The sequence below is a fragment of the Lactuca serriola genome, chromosome 4, assembly GCF_051521515.1.
Source record: "Lactuca serriola cultivar US96UC23 chromosome 4, Lser_US96UC23_V15, whole genome shotgun sequence".
NCBI lineage: Eukaryota > Viridiplantae > Streptophyta > Magnoliopsida > Asterales > Asteraceae > Lactuca > Lactuca serriola.
Genome location: NC_136411.1, coordinates 27,768,474 through 27,795,512, shown reverse-complemented (window position 1 = coordinate 27,795,512; position 27,039 = coordinate 27,768,474). Strand labels below are relative to the sequence as shown.

General features: G+C 32.9%; 1 protein-coding gene across 1 annotated transcript; it reads right to left on the bottom strand.

Annotated features, from left to right (window-relative positions):
- Nucleotides 1-571: 571 nt before the first annotated feature.
- Nucleotides 572-2,592, bottom strand: LOC145101241 (uncharacterized). Its single transcript, XM_079038420.1, has 5 exons — nucleotides 2,301-2,592; nucleotides 2,116-2,219; nucleotides 1,863-2,034; nucleotides 1,616-1,738; nucleotides 572-1,518 (listed from the first exon to the last, which is right to left on the bottom strand). The coding sequence occupies exons 1-5, from the start codon at nucleotides 2,493-2,495 to the stop codon at nucleotides 802-804; spliced, it is 1,311 nt and encodes a 436-aa protein (XP_078894546.1). The 5' UTR covers nucleotides 2,496-2,592; the 3' UTR covers nucleotides 572-801.
- Nucleotides 2,593-27,039: the final 24,447 nt, after the last annotated feature.

The following is a 27,039-nucleotide window of genomic DNA, read 5'->3' as shown; positions in this document are numbered from 1 at the left end:
AAGAAAAAATTCCCAAAAAAACATCTTTATGATTCATTTTTAAGTAAATTAAGAAAAAAAAATTCACTTTTTTGACAATTTTAGTGAATAACAACAAAATCATTGTATAAATGAATCATCGCGATGTTTTTTTGAGAATTTTTTCTTGTGAATCATCTTACAAATGAATCATCTAATGATTCATTTTGTTTGTTCGCGAAAAAAATATATAGAAAAAAAACTTCTTAGCTTCCTACCAAAAATTTCATTTTTATTTGATCTTGACTATATATATATATATATATATATATATATATATATATATATATATATATATATATATATATATATATATATATATATATATCCCAAACCCAAATCATATAATTGCAGTTAGTCAAGTAGTTGATAGCCTAAATTGTTGCCATGATTGGACTCTTATACGATGATAAATACAGATCAAACTAATGAGAAGGTAATGCATTATCCATTATCTGATCTAATCCGGAAAAAAAAAACCAAAATATGATAACTTTTATATAATTTGCTATTTAAATAAGAATATCCATTATCCAATCTAATCTATCAAATCTTGAAACAATCCATAAGATCATTCATTTACAACCACCTACGTGGAATGCAACATATAACATAAGTACATAACCTTCCTAGCATAACAAAATGCATTTTTACAGAAATTAAGTTGATAAAAAAAAACATCAAACCTTCAAAACTCAGGAACAAAACGCACAAATGAAATGAAATATTACCCATTCGTAATTGCAAAACTTCGAACACGATCACACAATTCACAGCTTGTTATCATACATAAACTCGTTTAGTCCTCACAGAAATCGGCCTCTTTGTAAAATCTAGTTGCTTCACTCCCGACTCCATCTTCCACCCTTCACCAAATCCTGCTTCACTGTTTCCAGAATGAAACTCCGGTTGTTCTTGTTCTGCATCCATTCCTTTATCATAGTTTCTTGATGACAAAAAACCAGTATTATTGTTTTCAATGTCATGGTCACTATCATCGAAAACAACCGTCTTCATCTTCTCGAATGACTGCTTATACTTATCTGAATCAGAACCATCATTGTCTCCGGCCACCGTGATTTTCCTAATTTTTTCGCCAACATTTTCTACCTTATCTTCATGTTCTGCTTTACAGTTTAGGGCAGATTCAGATTCAGATTCGGATTCCGATTCCGATTCGTGACTTTTCTCATGTCTCATTTGGAGTTTTGATTTATCTGGCTTAAAATCACGTGCTTTTCTTGGTCGGGAATTGGGACTATCGGGATTATCAGAATCGAAAGATCTTGGCCGGGAGAGCTCCACCGCGGCTCTGGCGGCAGCCGCTGCATACGCGGCTGATTCAAACGCGGCTTGTGCAGCATCTTGTACATCCCTGAATTTCTTCTTCCCCTTTCTGGACTCGGAGAAACTCGAAACTTCAACGAATTCCTCCCCCAAAGCATTCGAAGTGTTTTCAATCCCACCATGTGTTGATACATCCCCGACTTCTGATTGATTCTGTTTTTGTTCAACAACCCATAGAATTTAATCGTAAGTCAATCTTTTACTTGAAATCTTTACAGTTTTTTCATTGAATCTGATTTAGTTTAGTTACCTCTTTAATCACTGGAGACACATCGTCTAGTTGCAGAACGATGCCATTCTCTGTAGCGATCTCCTGAAGCATCCTCATTCGGTTCTCCAAGAATGGCTTTTGGGGAGACAGTTTCTGTATCATCTGATTAACACCATCAAAATGAAAACATACTCTCGATGTCAAAATTTCAACTTAAAATGAACAAAATATCGATCTGATATGTTACAAATCATATGAAATTATGAATCCCAGTTTATGTTCTTACCCTCGTGTTAACTCCACAGTTACCCCGTAAATCAATAGCACCATTAGCAAATTCCTTCCCGAAACGTGCTGTGAGAATCGCCCGAATCTCTTGAAGCTCCGGGAACTCTCCACATCTAGGAGCTGCGTACAGCAAGCTTGATGCTGCTTCTTTTAGTTCATCAGGGCAATTCCTGATGTAAATTTGCAGAAAATGATTAGTCCCAGAAACTTAAACACAATGAACATGCTAAAAAAACACAGAAATCACGTACTTCTCTTGTTCTATGAGATTCACCATTTGTAACAGCAGATGACAGTAACCATCCATCATTACAAACGCATCAAACATGTTCTGCTCCTTAATCACTTGCTCAACCTGTCACATACCATAATTTAAAGTTTAATTAATGGGGTGGCTCTTAATAGAATCGTTGATAGAACTGGAGAAAGTGGGTACCCGGTTAAGAGCGTGTTCATGGTGGTTAAGCTTGAGGAGATCGATGATATCGGAGCGAGCCACCCCGAGGCGAGCTTGACGCTGGTTTTTGAGGACGGAGAGGCGGGAAATGGCGAGGTTAACGGTGGCTTTGAACTTTGAGGTTTCGAATTTCCGGCCAAAGAGAGCATCGAATTTTCTTCTGATTCTTCCCATGTTTGCTTAGTCTTCAGTGAAGAAGACGATAAGTATGAAAGGAAGAAGCCTTCAAATATGGCAGGAGGCAAAGACAACAAAAGAGAGAAACCACCTTCTAACTTTTTGTTGTGACGATTGAAATTTTACAAACATTTTATAAAGAAAATTCAAAATTCTACACAACTGCCCATTAGTGTTATTTTGTGTACACTTAAACCCCTCTTGGTTCTGAAACTATACAGTTTTAACTCAACATGTTATTATCTACGGTTAATAGTGAGGTGATTTTTTCATTTTAAAAAATTGTTTCGTTTTAATAAATTGATTCATCGAATGACTAAAGCTATGGGGGTTGAGAGGCAAAACATTTTTGAGAGCTAACATGGTGAAATTAAAAGCCAAAATGAAGATCTAGTGAAGTTCCAAGTCAATCTTATTTAAGAGAAGTACTAAAGGTAGCATTCTTCTCCAGTTCTGCGTTCTAGGCTTAAGAATGCTCCATAAATCTAAATAATATGAAAAAAATATGTTATTATATTAAGTTATGTGGTGAATTTTATGTTTATAACATCATTTTAACGATGTAAGTTCATCTCATCGACCAAAAATAGAGTTACTCTATGAAGCTTTAATGTGGATTTGAAATAATAGCTTCATGAATTCATCCATGAATCCAATAAATTTCGATTTAAAAGTATGGATTGGGTTTATAATTGAGTTTTAGATGTAATTTCAATGATTTTAAGTCCAAATCAATTGTTGAAGTCTCAAATTCAGTCAAAATTCGATGTTATGAAGCTTTGATGAAGTTTATGAGCTCGAAGAATGGATGATCATTCTTGGACTATTCATATTTAAGTTTAAATATGAATTTAGCGTTTTCTAATGATTTGCAATTTGATCTTAGTGTTCAAAGTTCAAATCATTGGAGAGATTTTAATCTAGTGGTAATACTTAAGTTTTAATGTTCTAATTAGAAGATGATAAAGATCATTCTTTAATTAATGAATTGCGGATGTTAATCATATTTTAATTTTGTGTTAGAGCAAATCCTTAAACTTTGATTAAGCATCCTAAGTCATTAGAGTTAGAATTAAGAGTGTTTGGAATCAAAATGTACAACATGTGAAAGCTTATTGGAGGTTTAAACTCATTTTGTGTTGTCAAGACATTCCATTTGGTCGAGTAGAATCATAAAGTGATTCAACTTGACCGAGTAAAGCTCTACTTACATACATATTTTTTTAATCCATTTCCAATTTTCTTGCTTTCGTAACCTTCTATAGGCTTAGGAATTATGGGAAATGGCTATGTTAGGTTTATATGCTTTAGTTTAAGTATATAGAAACTAATTAGCAATTAATTACTCAAAATATTGGATCTTTAGGTAACTAATTGACATCCAAATGACACTAAAAATCAAGTAGTGTACTTGTAACAATTGAGGTGAGTTTGTTACCCAATAATACATGTCCTTGTTACGTATTGTACTTTGAAATATTTCTATAAATGTTTTCTTATGTGAATTTACTACTTGAGATGCTATATGTTATATGTGTTCATTTATGAAATGTTTTTTTTAAAGAGTTTTATAATGGGGAAATATTTTGAAAGAGATTTTGTTCATCAACTTATGTATCCATGTAGGTTGGGTTAGACTTGGTGCAACACTTATGGGTACCTAATTTTTTGGAACTTTGAAAGAGTTATGATGGCATTCTTGAATGTCTTCACTTAGATGAGTGGAGTTGTTATCCCTCAAGTTGTCTAGTGTGATGGATGGTTGATACCTAGTTGAACTTTGAATTTGAATGTACATTAAAAAGTGTATATTATGATATATGTTATCTATACATGAGCCCTAATCTTCAACCATCATTGTGAGATTTGTACTACTAGATTAACTTAGTGATTGATAGTGGAAGCATGATGCATTGCATTCTTTTGAAATTGTTGACTTATTATTGATGAGTTTCATGTTCTTTAGCAATGTTTAATTTTAAAATGAATTTTCCCCAAATATTGAATCTATACAAGTATTAGTAGTTTGACTTTGGGTTTAGATTGTCGCTTATCCAATACCCTTAAGAATTGACCTTGATTATGCTTAAAAGGATTCTCTAACCTCAACCTAAACATCTTTTGACGTATATTCAGATTGAAAGACTTAGCTAAAGACCAAATATGAAGTTTCACTTTTAGATATTTAAAAAATGTTGTAATTATGATTTAAAATGTAGGTAAGGTTTACACTTTACCTTTGTTTCTAGTTATTTTGTTACACCAACATATGCCATTGACAATTTAAACATTTTAGTTGTTAAGATTTTGATTGTTTGAGACTTTTATCTAAAAAATTATTTTTAAACATTACCTTATTATAAACATATTTTAAAAGTGTATTTTTTAAATGACTATTTCAAATAACTCATATGTAGGTGTCTCAGTGGTATATGTCTGTATTCATTGGTAGTGTTAGATAGTAGTTGTTGAATGTTCTTCAAAGAATAAGAACATATTGAATGTTCTCAAAATCTTTATAAATTTTATATTTATAAAGTCTCATAAGAATAATAATAATTATTAATAATTTTAAGTTTTTTAAAAATATATAAATAAATAGAAAAAACACGTTATATCGACGTCATATGAATAAGTTATGGTGACATTCATATGAGTAAGTTATGCCGACAAAAATTTCACCGCCATGTTACTCTTCTAACATCTATCCATTTCTCTCCGCTTATGATGGTTTTACTTGTTTACATACTTTTTGAAAGTTTAAAAACTTGGAATAAATAAAAACATTAATGAGCACATATGATAAAACGGATAGTTGGTTGGTTAATTAACTTTATTATCTAAAGTTGGAGGTGGATTTTAGCATTCAAGATATTTGATGGTGATTATTAACAATGTATAATTGTGTAGAATTATAAATTCATTCTTTAAATTAATGTTTATAATATCATCTAATAAAGAAAAAAAACAATCCTGTTAACTCAGATCAATATAAAGAGCTTATTTGTCATGCTATCGATGATTAAAGTGTTATTAAAATCAATATCAAGAGCTTATTTGTCATGTTATTGATGATTAAATAATTTATCCTAATTTTTATTAAACATTATAGAATCGTTACAACTTCAATGAAACGAAAGGCAGAGAGACTTTCTCAATAACCATGTCGACAAAAGACATCGACCAGTCCACTTACGTAAGATGAAAACTTAGTTTTCTAAATTAAAACGAGTGAAAAAAAAAATCAAATAATCAAATTTTCTTCTATTGTTATTTTATCCATATGCTTAAATGCAAATATAACAATGTATCTATACTTATTTTTTTCATTAAAAATGTTATTTTTTAATTTTCTATTTTATTAATGGTAACTTGTTAATCAGAAATTTGATAACAGTATATAAATCTTATCATTTAGTATATAACTAGGTGTGAGCCCCATGTATTACATGGGTGTATTTTAAACAATTAAATATGTATAAACATTTGAAAAATTTGAATTTATTAGAAAAATGACAAAATATTGAATTACTAAAATTAAAGTGTTTTTTTTTTCACTTTTAAATTTAAACAAATCATTTAGATAAAATAATCAAAGCAAATTAATGAGATTTTATTATAAAAATTTGAAATTATAAGGAAAGTCCATTAATGAAATTGATATACATTTATTATTAAATTTAAATACCATATGAAATTTAATAAAATAGGAAAACCACAAAATTACATATGAAATAAAAATTAATTCAAAATAACCACAAAATGATATGTGACAAAATGAATAAGAATGTGACAAGTGGCAAAAAAAAACCTTCATTTGAAAAGAAGTATATATTAAATGACCAAACAGTATACAAAAGATTACCATTTCATTAATCAAACACATGACGTAAATATATGTTTGTTGCTCACATTACTAAGATGTTTATATGTCCAAAAAACTTGACGTGTGTTAACACACAAACTAAAATATATTTATTTATTAAAAACTCAACAATTTGATTTAATTTATTTAACAAATTAATGTAATATCTAACATTGAAAATTTATCTCAATACGAACATATGAAAAAGAAACTATGCATCAAAATTTAAGTTATTGTTATTAACTAATATTGCATTCTTTTCCTATCAATATCGTATTATTATTTTATTTTTTCTTATGAAAGTATGTTACTCTATTTATTTTTTCTTATACAAAATCATATTATAATTTATCTTTACTAAAATATCATGATTTGGCATCTACGTCAATGAAATAAAAAAATTATGAAACAACATGCTATCCCTCAATTCAGTTAAAATTTGATGTTTATAAGAAAAAAAAATCTTAAAAATCAGCAAATAAATAATATTTTCTATTTTTGCATTAGAATGCATAGCGAAAGAACGACGCGTTTAGGCACATTTCCTTGCAAAGGAAGGGTGGGAGTCGCCAAATCGGTCAACTCAGCTTATAAACGGCAAGTGGAACCTTCTCCAATTATTCAATGTTTACACTTAAAAATTAAAATACTCTTTTCGATTTAGGAAAATTTTGCAAATAATGAAAATTAATTGTCCTAATAGTATTTTGCTCCGAAGGTTCCTTTGGTTTGATTTCGTTTAGCACCTTTTTTTAGATATACCCCTTAGAGAATATGGTTTAACTGGGATGATTTAATGTTGATTGTTTAATTTTGTATGAATTTTGTTACGAATAAAAACAGCTTTTTGAGGTTGTTGAGAATATTCTGAATAATAAAAGAAACCTTCTAAACAATTGTGTGACGAGCAAGATATTCATATTTGATAAAAATAACTTAAACGAATAATGTAAGTAATATTATAAGAACCATATATGTTTTGGTTAAATTCTATAAAAATGTTGTAGTTTAAAAAAAACATATCGGTTTAATCATTGAAAATATATATTTTCTTTTAACAATAAGATTTTGGTTTCGTTATAACCACCATATAAAACTTAATATTTTATTAAAACCACTATTTTTGGAATTTATTTGGTTTAACAAAAATATTTTTTTTTTAATTATAATTTAACTTTTAAAACTTTCATACAAAAAAAAAAGAATGCTAAAAAAACATTACTTACGATAGTTTTTTGCAATTTACAGGAAACATTTACAGTGAGTTTTAAAAGAAGTAAATTCTTGCTAATTAATTATTTTGTTTGTTAAACGGTTAAACCACTAAATCAAACTATAATGATTTCGTTGGAATTTAATATATAATTTTAGTACGAGTATTCGGAGTATGTAGTTTATAATAAGTCTTTTATTGTAATATGTACTTAAAAACAACATATCATCGAATAATAATTTTATTTTGTCTTGACAAAAGGACATCACATGTCTAAATCAGTAATTTTAATTTTCTATAATTTTACGCATTAATTACTGTATTAAAACTTTCCAAATCGCCAATGAGGTTAATATATCCTTTTCGGTTAACAATAATGTAAATGTAAACAAGATTATATTGGATTTGATCGCTTTCCGTTAGTCTTACTTTTTTTAATATTTGATAATTTTTAAAGCGGCTCAAGGGAAATATTAAACATTTACTTTTATGTTAAATTAAAGTAAAGCAATGCGAAAACCTCAAACATGTTATCGTGAAACTAGCTAATAAATTTTGAGAATTTATTATGGACAATGAAATTAGGGTTATATCTCAATTGAATAGTAATTGTTAAAAGAATGTGCACCACTATTTGCTACATTCCCTTTAAAGATTAGCAGTTTTCCTTTACAGGTTATTTAATAGAAGAAAAAAAATGAAAAGTAATAAGATTTGTTTGTTATATAATTTAATTAAAGATGTAATGTTATGACTTATGAGTGAACTTTTCACTTACCTATTTCCTTTCAAAAGCTAATAATATAAATTTTAAAATAATAGACAAGCCTAAATACATAATCTATAAATAGTTACAAGATTTTACCATTTTGGTTATTTAAAGACGGCTAATGATTATTATTATACGAATTTTCTGATTGATTATCAGATCACCAAATCGATAAAAACGTATAGGTTTATAAAACATATTTTACAAGTTATTGTAACAAAATATTACACTTAATTCCTATCCTTGTATCTTAAGTGACTTGCTAACTTTTTGAAACAATATTTACTTGTGGAAAAGGTTAAAGCTATTTGGTCTATTTAACTTCAAGTGAGCTCATTTGTGCGATTCGTACTCGTGAATTGACAAAATTGCCCATAAGACCGATAATTTTGTGCATGTTTTGGAGTATTGTTTCAAACTCTCATGAAGTTTCTTGGTAATTTGGCTATTAAAGCTGACAAGTATTCTCATAAAATAGAAACGACTTGAAGTCATGAAATCAACCGAATTGGTCTTATTGTGGGCACAAATGTTGAAAATAATGACAGTGTTCACAAGGAATATTGAAATAAGCCATCATATGTACGAAATGTCCTTGTTAATATTTATACGTGTCGTTGTCACGTGGTTTATAAATAACCAAAATCAAATTAAAACTTTAAACGTAGTCGTTGTATATTGAAAACTTGCATGGTGTTCTTAAATTTGCAAAAAAACGAAAGATAAAAATTTAAATAAAAAATGTAATGATTTTTATGCACTCCATGATTGGAAAGAAAAGAGAAAAAGTATGTAGTAGTTGTATTTTTATTCGTGTTGTCAAGTTAAACATAACATGATGAAAGAAACTTGATAAGTTTACAATTGTCTAACTAGTTTCTCATAAATCGTCATTCTCATTAGTCAGCAATATATATTAAAATTACAATGAGATAAGCTCTAATATTGAGCTAAATACAATACAACATTGGGCTACACATATAACTATATATACTAATTAGACGAATGTTAACGTTGTTGCACATAAATACCTATATAGTTGAAATCTTTACTAATATATGTTTTTTAAATATAAAAATAACGTTGTTATTAAATTTGATATGATAATTCGTATACTAAGTTGATATAATATATTGATTATAATGAATTAGATGATAATATATACATCTATTAAAATTACATAATATCAGTCGTTTGAATGACCTCTATTCGTTGGTTACTTATGAATAAAATTAAATATAATATATGGTTTAATGTTATTTATAGTTACTGTTAATGTTAATTGTTTTTTAAAAAATTATTTGCGTAACATTTTAATTTCTATCATTGTAATTATTAAACATCAAACATTGTTTTTTGTTTTTAAATGTAACAATATAATTATTTATATACAGTTATTTATAATTATTGTTATTATAAGTTATTTTTAACTGCTTATTTGAAAACTTTTAACGATTATGAAAATATCATTAGGATATATTTTAGTTAAATTGAAATTACAATTTAGTTTTTGCATTTAGCACTACAATTTATCACGTTTAACTATTCATAAAATATTTTTTGGGTTCTTTAAGTTGAACTTAAATTTATATTTAAGTTGACCATGTAATGCTATATTTAAATTAACAATTTAAGTATTTTGTCCAAACTGTTCAAAAATTATAGCTTTAAACTGATAATGGTTTACATACTACAACATATTAAATCTAATAGATTAAGTATAATATGTTAAAAGTTAAAAACATAACTTTATAAGTAGAAGTAGAGATATTATTTTAATATTGAAATTTAGTTTATTTATGATTACACTTTAGGTTTGATACTTATTTAACCTGATTAACCAACTTTTAATCACTATTATAACGACACTACAATTTATCACTTTTAACTATTTAAAAAAACATTCTTTGGGTTGTTTAATTTGAACTAAAATTTATATTTAAGTTGACATGTAATGTTATATTTAAATTAACAATTTAAGTATTTATACAAATTGTTCAAAAGTTGTAACTTTAAAATGATAATGGTTTATATACCACATCATATTAAAACTAACAGATTAAGTATAATATATTAAAAATTAAAAGCATAACTTTATAAGTAGAAGTAAAGATATTCTTTTAATAATGAAATTTAGTTTATATATGATTATACTTTAGGTTTGATATTTATTTTACCTTACTAACCAACTTATAATCATTATTAGAAAAAAATTAAAAAGGCATAGGAGTCTCAATGAATGTGGTGAAATGAAAAATGTTTCCTTCATAAGTATAGTAGACGAATTCTCGCGCGTTACACAACGTAGATTAAAAATATATTGTTAAAATGTTGAAAATATATGTTTAAAATGGTTGTTATTGACATTAACTTTAATATAATATTTTAAACAATATTATTCATTGACATCAACCACCTTTCTTATTAATAAATTTAAATATAATTATCTATTTAATATTATTTTTAACAATTGTTATAATTGATTAATTTAAATTTTTACTTATGCAATTATTTTCTAATTTCAATAATGATGTTCATTTAAAATGCAATTTATTGTTGTTAACGTTATATAATTTATAAATTGATGTTATTATCATTTAAAATTATTGTTCTTTAGTTTTAAACCACTTATTATTATTAATAAGTTAATTAAGACTTTTAAGAAACTAAAATATTACTATTAAAATGTGAAACATACACTAAATAATAAACTGATAAGATAGACAATTTGCATTTTAAAGGAAACTTGCATGGATAATATGATATATCCATGATTTTTATAATTTGATTATATTATTTATAATTATGATTCATTAGTTTTAAAACCACTTATTATTATTAATAAATGAAAAAAAAAACTTTTAAAACACATTTCTGATTATAATTAAAATGTTAAATATATGAGTAAATTACATGAATGGTCCCTATGGTTTGGGGTAATTTGCACGCTTGGTCCATAACTTATTTTTTTAACTCCGAAGGTCCCTACTGTTTGCTTTTATTATGTGTTTGGTCCCTACTGTTTGTTTTTGTTACGCGCTTGGTCCCTATCTTACCTAAAAATAATATTATTTAAATAGGAAAAAATGGTGGGGTAGGTAAGGTAAGGTGAAGGGGGTGGGGTTGGGTGTGTATTTATCTAAATAAATTAAAAAATCAAGGGCAAAATAGTCTTTTTAGCTAAGACAGGGACCAAACGCGTAACAAAAACAAACAGTAGGGACCTTCCGAGTTAAAAAAAAATAAGTTAGGGACCAAACACGTAAATTACCCTAAACCATAGGGACCATTCGTGTAATTTACTCTAAATATATACTAAAATATAAAGTGATAAGATAGACAATTTGCATTTTAAAAGAACTTACATAGATACTATGGATAATATTGCATATCCATGATTTTTTTATTAATTATTACTTTGAAGCAACACAAACATACAAACATATATATATAATATTTAATTAAATATTATCTATATCACTTTCCATAACATATGATCAATAGCATGAATCTAATCTAATTTACTTTAAAGTTTCAACCACAACATACAATGATTGTCTTAAAAAAAATACTTAAACCAAGAAAAATAAAAAATAATAATAATTAGTGTATAACAAACTTAAAAATTAAAAACTTTAACATAATAGCATGACTCGAAAAATGGTCCAAATCCCTCAAACCAACACAAAACCTTTAAACTTGTTTTCTTTGTGAATTTTGTATGTGATTTGTATTTATGTGTCTACTCAAAGAGAACGACATTTTTACAGTAGACTCCATTAATTGCTTATTAAACATATTATATAAGTTATAAAACATTTCATGATGTGTCACTAATTACTTTGAATGTGAAAAGGTTGGGGGTTTCAAATGCATGAGGTGCTTGAAAATTTATATGGGTTTCAAATGCATAAGGTGATAAGAAAAATGTCTCGTTTATAAGTATAATTTCAATAATGATGTTCATTTAAAATACAATTTATTTATTTTTAACGTTATGTAATTTATAAATTGATGTTATTATCATTAAAAATTATTGTTCTTTAGTTTTAAACCACTTATTATTAATAATAAGTTAAAGAAGACTTTTAAGAAACACTTAATATTACTATTAAAATGTAAAACAAACACTAAATAATAAACTGATAAGATAGACAATTTGAATTTCAAAAGAAACTTGCATGGATAATATGACATATCCATGAGTTTTATAATTTGATTTTATTATTTATAATTATGGTTCGTTAGTTATAAAACCACTTATTATTATTAATAAAGGAAAAACACTTTTAAAAGACACTTATTATTATAATTAAAATGTTAAACATATACTAAAATATGAAGTGATAAGATAGACAATTTGCATTTTAAAAGGGACTTACATGGATACTATGGATAATATTGCATATCCATGATTTTTTATTAATTATTACTTTGAAGCAACATAAACATACAAACATATATATATATATATATATATATATATATATATATATATATATATATATAATATTTAATAAATATTATCTATATCAGTTTCCATAAATCGATAACATTAAAGTTTCAACCACACCATACAATGATTGTCTTAAAAAATACTTAAACCAAGAAAAATATAAATAAAAAGAATTAGTATATAACAAACTTACATAATAACAATGTTATCTAATCTAATTTATATTAAGTTTCAACCATAACATACAATGATTGTCTTAAAAATTACTTAAACCAAGAAAAAAAATAGTATATAACAAATTTACAAATTAAAAGCTTTAACATAATAACATGACTCGAAAAATGGTCCAAAGCCCTCAAACCAACACAAAACATTTAAACTTGTTTTCTTTGTGAATTTTGTATGTGATTTGTATTTGTGTGTCTACTCAAAGAGAATGATATTTTTATAGTAGACTATCCGTTAATTGCTTATTAAACATATTATATAAGTTATAAAACCTTTCATGATGTGTGATTAATTACTTTGAAGGTGAAAATGTGTGGGAGTTTCAAGTGTATGAGGTGCTTGGAAATTTATGTGGGGGGTTTCAAATGAATGAGGTAATAGGAAAATGCATCCTTTATAAGTATAGTATGATAGTATGATATAGATATGTTCTGCCAGCCTTATGTGTAGTAGGGAACATATGCACGATTTGAACAATTTCTGGCAAAGTGTCCAGGTGTTCCACGGTGAAAACATGTCTTTTTCTTCATGTAGGAAGTGTTTCTTCCAGCCCCTGGTGGCGTAACCTTGCCTTGTTTATGATTGTTCCCACATGCACACATGCAACAGGCACTCTGATTTGCTTGTTTTGGTGGCATGTATTTCCCAACAGTAGGTTTCAAAGTAATTGAGTTAGACGCAACAAATTCTGAGTTCAAGGAGTCATTGGTTTTTACAATAATATCCTCCTTGTTCTCATCTTCTGCTACTTTACTTGTACAAGAAGTAGAATCATTAGAAACTTTCACCTCAATATCCTTAGTTGGCCCTGATTGTTCAATCTTAACCGAAGCTGGTTGAGGGACTTGGCCACACTTTGTAGGTATCTCTTCCTCGTTGGTTTCAAGGGGTGGGTTACATTTGTCATTAAAAGGAGGCGGTACACTGTGATACCCGAGACCCTTATTTTGATTATCCATAGAAGTTAATTGTTTTTTCAATCATTGATGCAACTACCTCACTTGACACATCAAATTTATTAAAGGTAAAATCCGCATCTTTATATTTAGCTTTCAATGCATCAAGTTCGGCAGTCACGTTAGCAAGCTGTTGTAACGCCCGCAAAATCCGGGCTAGTCAAATTAGAGGCAATAGGGGTCGAAAACGAATTTTCGACAAAAGATTATTTAGAATAAATAATCTTAACCAAGTTGTAGATTATGTCACAAGGTTTCCGTACATATAAAGAACACCGAAATCCAAGTTATAACGAAGAAGTTATGACCCGTCGAAATTTCGCGACAGAACCGCCACGATACCAGGAAGCGTAAATAGTGAATTTATGATAGAGTGAGATTTAGCCTTAGCAATCTAAACGAAAGTCGTAGAATATGTTAAACTAAGAACATCGATAAAAAGAACGCCCAAATCTGACTTCGTATGAAGAAGTTATGATTTTTCGAAATTTCGGACTAGCAGTGTACAGCCCGAAATTCGAATATTAGATCGAGCGGTTTTTAGCCGACATGACATGAACGAGAATCGAAGATCTCGTTAAAAGTAGCGTAACGAGAAAAAGATGGGCGAAAACGGATGTCGGATGAAGAAGTTATGAGGATTTAACGGACCAATCCTGTCCCGGCCTGTTAATAATATAAAATTTAAAATCGAGCCAAAATTAGCCGACGGAGTCTAAACGAAAGTTGTAGAGTATGTTCCCACCTTCGCGTGGATATAAAGAACGTTAAAAACAGAGCCCGTATGAAGAAGATACGAATTTTTGAAGTTGTAACTCGAAATTGCGAAGCTGGTGCGAGGGAGGTGACGTGGCTCGATCAGGGCCGTAGCTTGCTGGTCACGGTCTGGTCTTCGGATTCGGACACCTAGCCTCGTTACGCCTCGCGTATGAAGGGAACGCCCCGCGTCCGAGTACGCCCTGCGTCGGAAGAAGGCTACGCCCAGCGGACTTCGGATTGAACGGTTCCGGAGCATGCCACGATGGCCCATCCGAGGAGTGCCACCTGTTGATCTTATCCGAGGAGTACGCCCAGCGTACCCTCGGTACGCCCCGCGTAAGGTCCAAACTTCGGCCTATAAAAGCCAGCGAAGGCTGCCGACTTTCTTGCACATTTTTCACTTCTCTCTCTAATTACTTTCTCTCTCTAAGGTCCCAAACCACCACTAAGCCCTAGATAAAATCCCTAGCTCCCGAGGGAAGCCCCAAGGCTCCTAGAGTCCCGAGAAAAAGGAGTTTTTCGGTTTCGAAACGCTGCTCCAATTAAGTTCTGGTTTTCGATAAAATTCGCTGTAAGTGTGCTACGCTTACGCAATTTTTAATATAGCTTTCAAATAATTATAGGAATGTTATTAGGTCCTTAAAATAATTATTTGGGCTATTATTATGAGTTATATTGAACATTATTAACGCTTAATAATAGTCAGACTAATTAATTTGTCGCGGTTATCGTTAGACTAAACCCTAGTGGTATTGGTACTAGGTTTTATCGAAGGAATATCGTTTTGAGAGTATCGAAGCGCTGTCCGAGTGCTGAAGTCACCACCTACTCAGGTGAGTGCATAGTCCCTTTCATCTTACACATAGATATGAAGTATTTTATATAAACTACGTGCTATGTGTGCATATTATCTGAATACTTGATGTCTATGCTGGATGAACGTTTTATACATGTTTTAAAGGATTTAAACTGTATACGTATTTTATATATACGAATATGTTGGGTATGAGATGGGTAGATGAATGATGAGAGATAGAAGATGACGTGAGTATACATTGGCAACTATAGACTTAGTGTCTATGGGACGAACACCGGTAGCTATGGACTTAGTACCTATTAAACGTTGGTAGCTATGGATTTAGTACCTGTTAGAAATTGGTAGCTATGGACTTAGTACCTATTAGTCAGACGCTGGTAGCTATGGATTTAGTACCTGATAGGAGTTGGTAGCTATGGACTTAGTACCTGTTGAACACTGGTAGCTATGGATTTAGTACCCAATGAGTAGGATATAGCAGCTATGGAATTAGTGTTTTACGAACGAACATCGGCAGCTATGGATTTAGTGCCAGTCCTATAACCCTGGAAGTAAGGGACTTCGGAATAAACGAATGCAGGATAGATGACTCTTAGGTTAAATCCTTAAGAGTAAAGAAGATAACGGGGATGGGTAATTGGGTTAATTGTTTGATGATTGAACATAACAATTATATTATTGTGGGTTGAAAACCCTATGTACTCACCAGGTTTCCCAACCTGACCCACTCAGTTTATGTATATCACAGGTGACGAAGTGAAGTGACATTACACTGAGAGATTTAAAGAGATGTAGGTCACTAGTGTAAATCATTGTAAGTTCTGTTTATGCTTATGTTTCGGTATTAACGATGACATCCCAAACGTTTTAAAATGAAATGAATACGTTTCTTCGAAAATGTTTTAATAACGCATTTACCATGTTTTTCTGGGAACAAATTCCGCAACCTTTTTATAAAATGAAGTACTCTGATTTTTATAAAGCATAAACAAAATCGGTCTTTTCTGGCCGTGATTTTGGGGATGTCACAGTTGGTATCAGAGCATTAGTTTAAGAGAACTAGGAATATGGATTTATTTCTAGACTTAAACTTGGAATGCTAAGCGATGATTGTGAGGTGTGAGCACTAGCTTATTTTAGGAATGATGCCTAAATTGCTTTTATGTGCTAAATGCTTTGTGCATGATATGTTGTTATTTGTTCGGATCTATGGTCTGTTGCCGACCGGATCTGGAAACCTTATGTGTTTAGGATTCTAAGCGTTTAACTACGATATTAGAACTAGCATATAAACGTTTCGGGGTGATAAGGATGATTTAAGACGTCAATCCTAAATTAAGATCTAGATTCACCTTATTCGGTGTATAGATCAAGATGGCAAAAACCCGTAGCGGAAACGTAAACGCAAATGGGAACAGAAACCAACCCCCAGTGGTTCAGCAAATACCTGTTGTAGAAGAAGTTGCGCCTGAGCCAGTCACCATGGTTGGAGTTCAAGCCATGATTCGGGCTATGTTGGCTGAACAAAGGGAAGAAATGAGACGGATGTTGAATAGGGACGAACCTACCAAACATGTTGAACCGACGGAGCCAGTTCCCGAGCAATCTGAGGAAGGGAACTACAGCCGCCAAGTGAGTCAAGTAGGGACTCAAGGTGAGCAAAGGGATGTCCCAGAAGGGAGAAACAACAAGGATGGGAGGATGTACAAGAATTTCTTGGGTGCGAAACCACCAAGTCTCTCAAGAAGCCCGAAGCCGGTTGAGATTATGGATTGGATCTCTGAGATGGAGATGGTGTTTGAGAGCTGCAGCTGTAACGAGAAACAGAAGACTGTCTTCGCAGTAAGACAGCTGAAAACTGGAGTCTTGAGCTGGTGGAAGCTATTGGCAGATACGATGCCACGAGGAGAAGCCTTAAGAATGTCGTGGGAAGAGTTTTTGGAACAGTTGAAAATGCAGTAATGCTCAGAGATAAATCTGATAGACCTAAACAACGAGTTTCAGAACCTGAAGAAAGGGAAGATGAGTGTTGATGAGTATGCCACCGCATTCACCGAGAGGATGAAGCTATTCCCCTACTTGGTGCCTACTGAACTCTCCAAGATTGATAGGTTTGCTAACGGACTGCCCACTGACTTTGGCCTAATGGTCAAAATGGCAACTACCTTGAAAGCAGCTGTTAGGGCAACTAAGAACGTAGAGGCCCAGATAAGAGAAAAGGGTCTAGAAAAAGATAAGGCAGGAAAGAAGCGGAAGTTTGAAGGATCTTCGAGGACGAACAAGGAAAGCAAATTCTCAAAGCTAGGAGGAGGAGATGGAGGTGAAGCGAGATGGTGTGATAGATGCAAGAAGAAGCATGGTGGGAAGTGCAACGAAGAAGTGACTTGTTACAAGTGTGGGAGGACTGGTCACTATTCCAAAGACTGCACACATGATGATTAAGTATGCTACGGATGTGGAGGTAAGGGGCACATGTCCAGAGACTGCCCAAAGAAAAATAAAGCAGTAAGACCAAAAACGCCACCAAGGCCAAGGGCATTTCACATGATCCTCGACAAAGCAGAAAACCGTGCGGGGAATCAAGGATGAGGACTTCATATCGGAAGATCAAGTTATGTAGTAGCCATAGTATTTTATGATGTAGCCTATTAGAGGCATAGTCCAGGGTGAACTTGAACACCTATGTAATCGTTTCAAGAAATAATATAAAACCTTCGTTTTGTTATCGGATGTGTTGAATGATTGTGTGATTTGCTGAATGGTGACTTGGAAAACTGCGAGACTATACTTGGGACGAGTATGAGTAGGTGTGAATGGTAGTAGAGGCCTATACTACCGGAAGCACAGGACTCACACTTGGATCAGGGAAAGTCATGAGGGTACCAAGAAGCTAGTAATTGATTTCGTTTTATTCAAGTATGTCGTTACCATTGTTTCGGTAATGACTAAGAAGATTGTTGTTATCCCGACCTTAGTGGTCATATCCCATTGAGTCCGACTACGATGAGTAGGTTACGTGGTTTAGAGAACCAAGTTTGATGTAGCGTCCGACTTAAACCAAACAATTGGAATCAAAGCGATCAATAGAAATATCGCGCTCGTTGTTAAAAAAAGTTGATAGCTAGAAATGCCTAATGTTAAAGTGTGATTATATCACATTAGAACATGAAGGAAGGCATAGTCTGTTTTAGAATTTAACTCTAAGAGACCTAAGTCTAAGTGTTGCAACATACGATGATAGGTCATTAGAATATGACACATCGATCCATAGTAGTAATAAAAGAAATCATCTCAATTTCGTGTCCAGTAAGGATTGAGATTGTGACTTGAAGGTCATAATTGGGAGTCTAGCCTGAGGTAGAGAGCAGGTGCACGCTCGAGCATTGCTTACAGTCAATGAGTCTAAGAGATAGACTTGAAGGAATAATTATTACCTAGGATGAAGAAATGACGTATAGAGTCATTATACGACCCTGTTTCGTTGATGATTCCGGGACGTAATCATCCTAAGGGAGAGATAATTGTAACGCCCGCAAATTCGGGCTAGTCAAATTAGAGGCAATAGGGGTCGAAAACGACTTTTTGACAAAAGATTATTTAGAATAAATAATCTTAACCAAGTTGTAAAGTATGTCACAAGGTTTCCGTACATATAACGAACGCCGAAATCCAAGTTATAACGAAGAAGTTATGACCCGTCGAAGATTCGCGACAGAACCGGCACGATACCGGGAAGCGTAAATAGTGAATTTACGATAGAGTGAGATTTAGCCTTAGCAATCTAAACAAAAGTCGTAGAATAAGTTAAACTAAGAACATCGATAAAAAGAACGCCCAAATCTGACTTCGTATGAAGAAGTTATGATTTTTCGAAGTTTCGGACTAGCAGTGTACAGCCCGAAATTCGAATATTAGATCGAGCGGTTTTTAGCCGACATGACCTAAAAGAGAATCGAAGATCTCGTTAAAAGTAGCGTAACAAGAAAAAGATGGGCGAAAACGGATGTCGGATGAAGAAGTTATGAGGATTTAACGGACCAATCCTGTCCCGGCCTGTTAATAATATAAAATTTAAAATCGAGCCAAAATTAGCCGACGGAGTCTAAACGAAAGTTGTAGAGTACGTTCCCACCTTCGCTTGGATATAAAGAACGTTAAAAACGGAGCCCGTATGAAGAAGATACGAATTTTTGAAGTTGTAACTCGAAATTGCGAAGCTGGTGCGAGGGAGGTGACGTGGCTCGATCAGGGCCGTAGCTTGTTGGTCACGGTCTGGTCTTTGGATTCGGACACCTGGCCTTGTTACGCCTCGCGTACAAAGGGAACGCCCTGCGTCGGAAGAAGGCTACGCCCAGTGGACTTCGGATTGAACGGTTCCGGAGCATGCCACGATGAACCATCCGAGGAGTGCCACCTGTTGATCTTATCCGAGGAGTACGCCCAGCGTACCCTCGGTACGCCCCGCGTAAGGTCCAAACTTCGGCCTATAAAAGCTAGCGAAGGCTGCCGACTTTCTTGCACATTTTTCACTTCTCTCTCTAATTACTTTCTCTCTCTAAGGTCCCAAACCACCCCTAAGCCCTAGATAAAATCCCTAGCTCCCGAGGGAAGCCCCGAGGCTCCTGGAGTCCCAAGAAAAAGGAGTTTTTCGGTTTCGAAACGCTGCTCCAATTAAGTTCCGGTTTTCGATAAAATTCGGTGTAAGTGTGCTACGCTTACGCAATTTTTAATATAGCTTTCAAATAATTATAGGAATGTTATTAGGTCCTTAAAATAATTATTTGGGCTATTATTATGAGTTATATTGAACATTATTAACGCTTAATAATAGTCAGACTAATTAATTTGTCGCGGTTATCGTTAGACTAAACCCTAGTGGTATTGGTACTAGGTTTTATCGAAGGAATATCGTTTTGAGAGTATCGAAGCGCTGTCCGAGTGCTGAAGTCACCACCTACTCAGGTGAGTGCATAGTCCCTTTCATCTTACACATAGATATGAAGTATTTTATATAAACTACGTGCTATGTGTGCATATTATCTGAATACTTGATGTCTATGCTGGATGAACGTTTTATACATGTTTTAAAGGATTTAAACTGTATACGTATTTTATATATACGAATATGTTGGGTATGAGATGGGTAGATGAATGATGAGAGATAGAAGATGACGTGAGTATACATTGGCAACTATAGACTTAGTGTCTATGGGACGAACACCGGTAGCTATGGACTTAGTACCTATTAAACGTTGGTAGCTATGGATTTAGTACCTGTTAGAAATTGGTAGCTATGGACTTAGTACCTATTAGTCAGACGCTGGTAGCTATGGATTTAGTACCTGATAGGAGTTGGTAGATATGGACTTAGTACCTGTTGAACACTGGTAGCTATGGATTTAGTACCCAATGAGTAGGATATAGCAGCTATGGAATTAGTGTTTTACGAACGAACATCGGCAGCTATGGATTTAGTGCCAGTCCTATAACCCTGGAAGTAAGGGACTTCGGAATAAACGAATGCAGGATAGATGACTCTTAGGTTAAATCCTTAAGAGTAAAGAAGATAACGGGGATGGGTAATTGGGTTAATTGTTTGATGATTGAACATAACAATTATATTATTGTGGGTTGAAAACCCTATGTACTCACCAGGTTTCCCAACCTGACCCACTCAGTTTATGTATATCACAGGTGACGAAGTGAAGTGACATTACACTGAGAGATTTAAAGAGATGTAGGTCACTAGTGTAAATCATTGTAAGTTCTGTTTATGCTTATGTTTCGGTATTAACGATGACATCCCAAACGTTTTAAAATGAAATGAATACGTTTCTTCGAAAATGTTTTAATAACGCATTTACCATGTTTTTCTGGGAACAAATTCCGCAACCTTTTTATAAAATGAAGTACTCTGATTTTTATAAAGCATAAACAAAATCGGTCTTTTCTGGCCGTGATTTTGGGGATGTCACAGCTGTTCCTTTATATATTTATAATTTGCACATTTGTTACAGTATTCTTCTTGAAGTTTTCGGAAGTCCTTGATTTTGGCGTCTAGTTGTTCTTTTAAGGGTTTTTGACCTTTCCTAAGAGTATATTCATATTTAAGGTCCTCATTTACCCTTTTTAGTAAATTATTTTGTTAACGAAGAAATTTAATTGTAGCTTCACAAGATGGAGTACATGAAACTTCATTGATCGGGATGCTTGAAGAACTCATTGTTTACCAAAAATGCCCTTTGACTAAAAACTCAAAAGACAACCTTAAAAGTCAAATTTAAAAAGTCAAACCGAAAAGCTAAATTTGAAAATTTGAAAGTTAAATGAGAAAGTCAAAGTTTAAAGTCAAAGGTTAAAATTGCGAAATAAAAAAATTTGAATTTTGGGCTGAAAGTGTTAAAATTGCGAAATTTTAACCGAGAAATTGAATCGTTATGAATTAAATCCGGAAGGAGAGTAACATCCAGAAAGATAGATGAGTTGGAAGGGGGCGCTGGTTGATTACACAAGGGATCCAGGTTCGATCCATGCAACACCCAAAATCCTTTTGATTATTTGTTGCTGTTGCGAATACTATATGCGTGAGGACCGCACATGCTACTGGGCGGAGAACTCCTGCTGACCGGGAACGCGAATGCTGAGCCGTAAACGCGCGAGACCGTGAACGAGCGAAGACCGAGCACGTGCGAGGCTGGCCGTAAACCCTCGTACCGCAAACCCACCGAGGACCGTGAAAGCTTCTTCCGTTCGAGGCACAGCTTTGGTTGGCCGAGAACCCTTCTTCGGTTGGCCGTGAAACCTTCTTCGGATCGCGAAAAACACCTCGCAGATGACGTAGCATTTTTCACCCCTTTTTACTCCAAAACTCATTTTTATGAAAAACACAAAGAACAAACCCCTACTATTTTGCCAAGAACTATCCAAAAACGAAAAAGTCTTCAAGAAAAAGATCTAAAATGCTCCAGATCTGGCCAAAATGATTGATACAATCCGAGCTCTGATACCAATTGTAAGTCACTGATTGAATTTGCATCCAGAATGTCTGAGAATAGCACGCATTGTTAAAGTCTTCATTCATTCTTCAAGAAATATTCATTCATCAAGAAAAGTATACCACTGAATTGTTAAAGAAATATTCCATTGATATATGTTCATTGGAAAAGGTCCCTATGACCTTTGGTTACAAGATCACCACAGATCTTACCAGAGAGTTAGTTGACCAAAAGGTATATCGAGGAATGATTGGTTCTTTAATATACCAGACCGCAAGAAGACCATATATTGTCTTCATAACGGTTTTGTGTGCCAGATACCAAGCTAATCCCAAGGTATCTAGAGGATGCCAATTTCTCGGTGCAAGACTGGTGAGTTGGTCTTCAAGAAAACATTACTATGTATCTCTCTCCAACGCAGAGGCAGAATATATTACAACAACTAGTTGTTGCTCATGAGTGTTATAGATGAAAACATAACTCATGGATTATGGATATCGAATGCTCTACGTCCCACTTTATTTTGATTTTCAGAGTGTCATTTCCATTTCGCATAATCCTATTCAACACTCCAAGACAAAGCACATTGAACTACGGTATCACTTCATCAAGGATCATATCCTTAAAAGTAACATTGAACTTATCTTTGTTCCTACACATGAAGAGATAGCTGACGTTTTCTCCAAAGCACTTGGCTTAACAGATTTTTAGAAATGTTAGGAATGATGAATCTTGATCCTCGGTTTTTCTTAAAGTGATAAATGGCAAAGACTGCAAATTCCTCGCATTTAAAAAATATATATGCTTCATTCATCTTGTCACCGAAAAATGTTCGAAGCACATTTATTTATCTAAGTTTTAAAGATTTCCTTTTAATTCTAACTATTGAGCACATAGTTCATGAATTACTCCTTGGTGAATTCTATTCGCCGAAGATTATTTATGATCTATGTACTCTTCAGGTCATTTTATTGTTTGTATGTCTAACCTTGTGATCAAGTTACTCTATAGTGCAATGGAATACCACAATCTTTATCAACATTCATACCATAATTCCTCCTTCAAGAACACCAAAGTCACATTTCACTACTAGAAATAAATAAAGTTTCAAGGGTGTGCTATTTACTGAATCAAATCAAATTAAAGAGTATTTTAAAGGAATGTTTATATCTCTGATTCATTAAAAAGCATTTTGTCCCTAAGTTACTTTTCAAAAACTATAATTTTTAGTAAATAAGAAGATTTTGTCTTTTCAGTAAAGTGTTTTTTCTTAACAAACCCATTTTTATATGACTAAGCATGTATCAAAGAACCGTCAGTTGTTTTTCGTCCCACTCTCCCACTATCTCTGACGGTTAAACATAATTAACCCCATGTTTTAGACCATCATCATCTATTTCATTTAATGCACCTAATCCCTCATTTAATGGACGTCATGTCCCTCAAATATTTTTAACTAAATTTATTCAAATGGTAAAAACCTTTGGGTTTTCACAGTTGTCAAAATATTTTTCCCGCTTGAATACTATTTTAAAATCTGGAGGTATAATACCCCCGTTCCGTCTAAGAAAGCTTTTATGCTTTCTGAATGCTAAATGACAATCTTCATCTTCTTCCTCCTTGCTAAAACATTTTCTACAAGTTCTTCAAAAATCATATTCTACAACAATGGCGAAATCTGGAGCTTCCCAAAAGCAATCAAAACCCACTGGTTCCACATCAACCATCAAGAACACTGGTCCAACCATAGCATCGAGCCACTACAGAGAAATCTTTCAAGATCATGACCATTACGAAGAAGCAATCAAACTGATGATTCACAATCTTCCAAAACACCCCCTCAATGGTCCCTTTGATGTTGTATGTGATGTTATTCATCAATCTACACTTTCAAGTGTGTTTTCATAGCCTTCAGACCTCAAGAAGATCTAGAACATATCCATATCAAGCTTGTAGACAACGACTACTCTTACAAAGGAAAATTTTCTTGATGCAATCAATCTTAGGGTTCCAGCTTCAGTAATCTTCAAAAGCCCAAGTAACGATGAAGTTTTTAGGGCACTGTACAAGATGGGCTACCAATAAAAACTTAAGGGTATCACCGACTTCAAAAAGAGGAAGCTACCGACGATGTGGCAAATTCTTTGCCACTACTTAACCCAGTGTCTGTATGTAAGAACTGGTGGAACTAACGAAATGGGCAAATAACTCTTGGAGTTGTTATGGAGCATTTTCACTAGAGAAGCTGTCGACTGCGACACCATCCTTTGGGATGATTTTCTTACTTATGTTGGCAAGAACGCTCCAAATTAAGAACTAGCTGAAGTAACCACCGTTAGTTTTTGTCACTTTGCATCAATGATCTGCACAAGGATGTCGAAGTGAGTATAGGCAACGACATCAATCTCTTCTCTTGCAGAGATTTGAAAAGATATTATTTTCCCACATTAGAAAATTACATATGCATATTTTGATAGAGATAGGACAATTTAACCATGTCGTAACTGACCACATTTAGGCTACAGACGATATACCATCGTATCGTTCTATTGCACCTAGACCCACATCGCAAACCAATAAGCCTGTCTCTGAACCTAAATATGGTCGGACCAAATACATTTCAAAAATAAAGTCCAATCCATCAAAGATTGTTTAGAAGGGTACCAGAGCCAAGAAAAGTACCGCAGATGTCACACCCCAAAACCGAGAACGGCGGAATACGTTCTGGGGTGGAGGACGTCATGTACAGTATCATAACAATTGCATAATAGTAAAAAACAAGCGACAAAAACCATTTCATTAATATAGTGATTATAAATACAACGTGTTCTGCATAGTTAATAGACACCAAAAGTATAAACAAAAACAAAAGATGAGTCTTGTATACGCTCCATCTTCTCAAAAGCTGCACCAGTACCTGTCTATCTTTGACCTGAGGATACAAGTTATTTTGAAAATGAGTATCAGCATAAAGCTGGAGAGTTCATAAGATTTTAGTGTCATTGCTTGTATAAAAGTGTTTACAAACATGTAATATAAAAGCTGAAATTAATGTTTGAGAGTAGTAGAAATCCCTAGAAAATCTTATATTTTCTAGAATTGTACATTTGTAAGTTAAATCCTTCGAGTGTGTAAAAGTATTTTCATTGAAACTTTCAGTTATAAAAATAAGGTAATAAATTTCATTCAAGTAACGTAGATGAGGAAAAGTATTGCCGGCTGGCTGTAGTAGTTTTGCAAACTTCAATTAGTAATAGGTATTTATTTACTTCGGGATGTTAGCTTAGACTTTAAGTCTTAGTGTATTAATTTGGATATGGATGTAATCCCTCATGTAACCAAACTGAGTGATAATAGAGAGCCCGATGACCTTCCCGGTCATACGTAGTGTAGTGATGTAGTGCCACCCCTGGGCCTAGTCGGCTCGGACTGTAGTTAACAGTCGGGGTGTAATAGCGTCTGTCCTGTATAGATCTATACATGTAGTCTTGCTTTCCTTCCGGGAAGCCCTGGTTACATGGTATTTGCGTAGTAGAGTGCCGTATAAAGGGATAGTGTGTCATGTTCTGGATTAGTGTATTCTCTTGTATTATAGCATAGTAAACTTTTAGTATAGTACATAGAGTGTTCTCTTTAATGTGCATTATCTTGTAGTAGTTGTAATGGTAGTGAGTATCATAGTAGTAGAGGTAACGAGCAGTAGTCTTAACTATACCTATTATAGTTAAATAGAGTGTGGGATTGCATGTCTTTGATTTACAAAGGTATCGGATAAGATGAAGACTTTCATATCTAACACAAATATATATGATATATAACTAAGAAATCAACGACAGTCGGACGGATAACAATATACCCTAAGACCACAATCAAACAAGAACGGGAAATAGTGCGAGCTATCGGTCCTAAGTCCTTCAAGTCTTACTTATATAAATATATTGGTGTAGATATAGTTTAAAAGAAAAGTAGATTTAAACACAGTTTGAAAATAGTTTAACAACAATTTAACCTAGAAAATGCTTTTGATAATTATTTAAAACAGTTTTATTGACAAATAGCTAAAAGTATAGAAAATCCCTTTTTGGTTGTAAATTATGAATCACATATGATTTCTAAAAATTGTTGCATTTAACTTGTATCCCCCCCCCCCTAAAACATGTAAAAACATTTGAAAAGTTTAATTAAGGGGTATGAACTCACCTGTAGCGAGTAGATCGGGTGGAAGTGTCGGATGAGCGTTTGGTGTCAAGTAAGGACTTGAACACACTCTATGACCCTAGTAACATATGAAGACATAGGTTTACAAGTAATTAGTGATTAAGACACTAATTAAAACACATATAGACATCCTAATGCAAAGAAAAACTCTTTGGTCAAGTGCTAGGAGGCTATTGTGTTGCAAGGACGGAGTGTTAGGCCTCACTATGGAGTTTACTCCTCAAATGCTCACTTTGGGTGAGTTTACGGCTGAGGGACCACTTCC